This window comes from Coloeus monedula, assembly GCF_965178545.1.
Source record: "Coloeus monedula genome assembly, chromosome: 3".
NCBI classification, from domain to species: domain Eukaryota; kingdom Metazoa; phylum Chordata; class Aves; order Passeriformes; family Corvidae; genus Coloeus; species Coloeus monedula.
This window is the reverse complement of record NC_138783.1, coordinates 115,054,064-115,060,063: the sequence shown is the minus strand read 5'-3', so window position 1 is coordinate 115,060,063 and position 6,000 is coordinate 115,054,064. Positions and strand designations below refer to the sequence as shown.

At 42.1% G+C, this 6,000-nt stretch overlaps 1 protein-coding gene across 1 annotated transcript; it reads right to left on the bottom strand.

The window, feature by feature from the left end:
* RSPH1 (radial spoke head component 1) lies at positions 1 to 4,729 on the bottom strand (the record flags this gene model as incomplete). Its single annotated transcript, XM_082277857.1, has 8 exons — positions 1 to 111; positions 565 to 696; positions 2,172 to 2,243; positions 2,550 to 2,685; positions 2,918 to 3,008; positions 3,976 to 4,081; positions 4,195 to 4,308; positions 4,670 to 4,729. The coding sequence occupies 8 exons, from the start codon at positions 4,727 to 4,729 to the stop codon at positions 1 to 3; spliced, it is 822 nt and encodes a 273-aa protein (XP_082133983.1).
* Positions 4,730 to 6,000: the final 1,271 nt, after the last annotated feature.

Genomic DNA, 6,000 nt, shown 5'->3' with positions numbered 1-6,000 from the left:
CTACTGACCTTGGTTTACTTCTTCCTCTCTTCCCTCACCTTCCCCTCCATTGCTTGCTGGGTTAAAATCCTCACTGGAGGGCTCATGACCCCCACCCTCTGCAGTGACTGCAATATGAGAAATTAGAAATACCAAAGAAAATCAACTTTACAAATCTGCACTCAGCCTTTGTTTTCATGTAATACCAGCCAACTCCTACTGAAGGCTGCAGTTGTTGTTCACATGAGAAATCCCACAAAATCGTCTCTGTTTATTACCAAGTTTGTATAATAAGCCATGATGTAGAGTAAAATAGCTCACAGGCTTCCCAAGACAGTTGTATCTCATGCTATGTGAAATAAAACAGATTCATACATACATATTGTGCAGTTTATGAATGGACTTGGAAGTTCCAAACATTCAATACATGGAAAATCATAGGAAAAACAAAATAAAACACAAAACCTCTCTCACATCACTTGCTATTAAACCTGTAAAACAATGGTCACCATAGTGAAAGCATGGAGTTTCCAGATGTTTCCAGAACAAACCTGTAACTGAAGGAATTTTGTCCTCTTCAGTTACTGCTCCTTCTGCTTCTCTGGGGGCTGGTTCTTCCTCATGGGGAGACCAGGGTGTTAATTTGGTAATTTCTGATGCTTTCCATTTTGGTTCAACAGGTAATGGTGCTTCATCCTCTTCTTTCTCCTCTTTTTCCTGGAAGAGAATTCATGAAATCCAGTATCTCATTGCTACAGACAGTAACTAAGATGATGGGTTAGTCTACTAAAACCTTATCTGGGATCAAAATGGCAATGACTGGGAAGTATTTACAGGTGGAGGAACTTCAGCAGCTGCAAATCTTGGACAAAAACTACACTTTGAACCTTGATGAAGTTCAGTTGACAATTACTGATGATTGATACCTCATGCTCTGCCTGGTAGATGCTGCACTGTCTCACAGAGAAACAGACTGAAAAACCAGTTGTTTCTGCCTAAATCTTTGCCTTTGAAAGGATCTAGGAAGCAGTAAGGTAGTGCACAAAGCTTATGGTTTTGAAATGTGAAGATATTTTTTTAAATTTGAAAAAATCATGCTTTTTCTACAAATATGAAGGAGTCAATAATTGAATCATTGTCTGTATTATCAGCTAATCTTTTCTCTTTTTTTTTATGGGCTTTGTTCTGCAATTACTTCAACTAAACCAAAAGGGCAAAATTTAATCTTACTTTAGTGACAGCACTGTCCCTTGCTTTACAAAGCTCATCCAAGAATTCCCAGCTGAACTAAGGAAATACACATTACTTTGGATACTCCTATCAACCTGATACTTAATTTGAGGATCTCTTGCTTTTAGCCTGAAAAAAGCAAAACAGTCTCCAAGCTTTGCAAATCTCTATCACAAGTGACAGGATTTTGATGATTTTTATTTTATCCTTCAGAAATGATTGCTGCATCAGAGAATTTTATGATGTGTAATGGCAACTAATGTCACGTAAGAGGTAGCAAACTCTAAGCTAAAATGTGGCATTTTTTCTTGAAATCAAACAGTAATATTAAAATATATTTCTTACTTCTGTAGCTATTTTTGCATCATATTAATCAGGAATGTTTCAAAACATTAATGCATAAAGGAGAAGGGAAAACACACTTTGACACCACTTTGATACTCCCTACAACTATTAGAAGCCGTGGATATTAAGTTCCTAACAGGACCAGGACAACAATAGGATATATTTCCCAAACATGAATCTACTGGAAATTACCATTTGTATGCATAGCACCAAGCAGTTCAGAAATACAAGAAATATTGTTCATTATTTTCTGGTGTTCAGAAGAAAATGTCACAGAGGCTAAATATGCAGACAAATATATCTGTATTCCCCTGTGATTTGAAACTTCAAATGTTTTGGGAAGGTTCTGATTCTTTTTAAGCAGAAAGGATTCATATCTGCAAGCAGTGCAAAATCACACCTTGTAGTTTTCAAAGCTTACACAGTAGAGAACATTAAAAAAAAAAGGCAAAATGAAATCTCATTTAGTTCTTACGAATGCACAAGTTTCCACCCTTTTTTACTCATAAGATCTACTTTAACATCACTGTCTGTAAGGCATTTTATATATTCCTCAACAATAGATTTGATTTACTGAGTTCTCTGATATTCACTACAACTTGCACTATTTCTTTTACCTGCTCTGGTTCTATGTATTCACCATGCTGCTCACATCCCATATCAAAGATGAATTTGCCAGGACCTAAAGGCTGCATAAAGACATAAAACCATCAGCAGAACTGAACAGTTAATCCATTCTAAACACAGAAATGTAAAATATCCTTTACTAAAAATTCCATGCAATAGTCAGTAACACTACAGTTTGCAAGTGATGTTGCAAAGAAACTTGGCATTGTGTCCTAATGATTAATTCAGTTTCATGTGTCACACTTAAGGTACAAGAAATACTACAAAAGATCAGAAGCCTAGCTTCTTATTTTAAGAGGAAATAGGTCATATTAAGGCAATTCCATGCTAACTGTTCAGATGAATAGAAAGTGTTCCTGCACACTTACCTTACCATTGAGAAACCTGCCCTTAAATCTATGGTTTAGGTGGATAAGTTCAGCTGGTCCTTCCTGGATTCCATTTACCCAAGCACCGACATACTTAGATCCTGTGTCTTTATAGACATATGTGCCTTGCCCATGCCTAAGGAGAAAATTATTTTGTTTTATACCAGTGAGTATTAAGAATTTAGGATGTTGTTATCATTAAGGTATAAAACCAGTATTAATTAAGCAGCTGAAACTACTCAAGCTGGACTAAATTGCCAAGGTCACCCCTGGATGTCATTTGCTGCAGTCAGACATGCTCTGAAAATAATCTTTGCATTTTAATACCACTGGGTGACTTGAAACATCCCTGTGAGAATGAAACAAACCTCTTGTTGTCAGCCCATTCTCCAGTATAAGTGTCCCCATTTGCATACAGATACTCTCCATAGCCCTGTCTCTGGTCATGCATCCAGTCTCCTTCAAGGACAAAAGGATAAAAGCAGTGTGAGACCTGGTTTATTTCTTTGTCTGATACAGTGGCCAGTTTGTAACATTATCATACAAGTACCAGAGAAGGAAAAGAAAGCTATGATACTGTTGGAATTCCTCACTATTCCTTACTCTAGAGTCCCTTGCTCTTTTTTCATCAGTCTGTTCCTCTCCACATGTATTTATGCTGCTGCCTGACCTCCCTCTCCATTTTTCCATCATTATCTGTCTCACTTTCTATTACCATTATGAACACATAACAACCCAGTCCTATCTTTAAATGGGGTAATGTATTACAGCTGCATTAGATAATGTGACTTTTCCACATAAATTTAAAGAGGAACTACTTTGACTTATTTGCTGAAGTTGTCCTGTCAGTCATGGGGCACATATATTCAGAAGGATGCTAGATGGTGTGTCTTAATTATTCTTCTAATCAAGCTATAAAGTAGTTAAAAAAAAAAAAAAATCACAGTGCTTATGTTCCTGCACGGCAAGATCAGGCTGTGCTTTTTGCTCTCAGCTTTTAGCCCTCACAATGTGAATGTCTTTTTTTTCCTAGCTAAGAAAGGAGGGGGGAAATATTGTCCCTTGAAACTTAACTGATATTCTGAGTATTTCAGGTACTCTCCAGCAAGCAGGGAAACTGTGAATTTCAACTTCTCCAAACTTCAGAGGTGTCCCAATCCCTAAATAAGGACTCTGATAAGCAGCCAATTTTTTTAACGACAGATCTAATAAATGCCCTAAACTAAATCCCCATAAATAAACCCCAAGCTTCTCAGAACTACTACTAGAAAGGGAATAAGAGGACAGTATCTTGTAGCAAATGTATCTTCTTAAAATAAGACATTCTCCAATTCACTATCTCTTTTCATTTGTGGCGGAGGAGGAGTGAGAGGGGAACGTGTCCTTTTGGCTACGGAAATCCTTGCAACTGTGTTCAGTGTTTTACCTGCATATTTTGATCCATCTGGATAAAAAAATACACCTTTTCCATGCTTCTTGTTTTCAAGGTAGTCCCCAGTGTAGAGAGCACCGTTTTTAAACCTGTAGGTCCCCTGAAACACATTTGGTACAGACGAAATACCTGTCAGCTCTCACCCTTGGTTCAATACAGTGCCCAAATAACACAACTGCAGAAGCAGAACCACAACCAGGGTCGGTGTCTTACACGTCCACTCCTCAAACCATGCTTGTATTCCCCTTCGTAGGTGTCACCATTGGGCAGCCGTGCCTTCCCAAATCCATGCCGCTCCCCTTCGGAATTGCGATCGCCTTCATATTCCTGATAAACGCGGAGGGAAAATGGTTAAAGGGCTGGGCCTGACTGAATCCAACCTCATCACACAGAGGGACTCAGGTGTTTGTGGAAAGCTGCTCCAGCTCGGCTTCAGTCAGACCCCGGCACCCCAAGCCTTCTCGCCGCACAACTGAAAAGCGTGGATGCGGGGTTTCAAACCCATGGAAAAAGCGGGGCAGGTCGCACCTGGAAGGACACAGCCGCTCTCCCGAAACCCCCTGCCCGGGGAGCTGCCCCTCGGGACCTCTCCTCGGCCCGGCGGGCACTGAGCGCCTCATCCCCGGGGATGTTCCCTTTCCCTGTGCCTTCCCCGCTGCCCGCCCGCTCCTCCCGGGCCCCCGCGCACCCCGATGTCCGCCCCGGCCTCCCCGGACTCGTCGCCCTCCTCAGAGCCCAGGTCCGACATGGCCGCGGCGTCGCCGTCGCTGTGACAACCGAGCGAGGCCGCGGCGGGGCCGCCCCTCAGCGCGGCCTGGGCCCGGGCCCGGCCCCCGAGCACACGGAAATAAACTCTCCGACCTGTTTGTTAGATAGTCGGCACTAATGATTCCGTCCTGAAGGAACATGGGGATAGCTCCCCAGAACATGCGTGTCAGTCGCCAAAACTTTTTCCTATTTATACATTTCAGCAAAGAGATTAGTGTTCATTGGCTTACAATTTACATAATTGTCTTCATTAATTAGTGTTCTGCCTTCTATTCGTTATTGATTTCTCGCTTCTCATGCTAATTAGTCCGCGTTTTTCAGTGTTTTTATTATCTTTCTCCCAGATAGGGCACCTCGGCTTTATCTAATGTGGTTTATAAATTCTGTTCAGTTCTCAACAATAAATTCCCTTCACAGGCTCTGCTAACTTCCTTCTCCAGGTCTGAGAGCACTAAAGTATGTCAAGCCCTAAACTTTTAATTGGTTTTTCTAACACGTGGACATCACCCAGAGCTTGCCCATCAGCTGTTAACTATTTCACTGATAAAGTCTCTTCTCAACATTTTCCCCCCACTGCTGCACAGGCTCCTTTTAAAACAGTGCCAGACTCTGTTCAGTGGTGCCCAGCATCAGGATGAGGAGCAATGGCCATAAAATGAAACACAAGATGTTCCACCTCAACATGAAGAAGAACCTCTTCACATTGAGGGTGGCAGAGCTCTGGAACAGCTGCCCAGGGAGGTTGTGGAGTCTCCCTCTCTGGAGACATTCCAAACCCACCTGGACGTGTTCCTGTGTCACCTGCTCCGGGTGGCCCTGCCTTGGCAGGGCGTTGGACTGGGTGATTTCCCGAAGTCACTCCAACCCTCTGCCTCTTCCCCTCAGCTTTTCCCACCAAGTGCCTTTTGTGTGTTGAAACTGGTGATGTCTTGGATGTGACCTGAGACCCCTCAGCCTTCCGAGAGCTCCCAGTAGTTAAGCTGGTCTGGCCTGAAAACAACATTTTAGATTTTAAACCTCATCCTTCAGCTAGATTCTTTTATTTTTGGGCAGTTTATTGATGTTCAGAAATACCAGTCCACTTCCTGTTTTCTCTCTTACAGGAGTCTGGCGAATCACCTCACCATCACTTTGCACAGTAATTTAATGGCCAAGGATTCACAAGGCAAGGATATGCTTTGTGAAAAGCAGTGAGCTAGACAAGCACTGGGCAGAGCAGGTGACACTTCTGAGGAAGGCAGGATTGGCAAG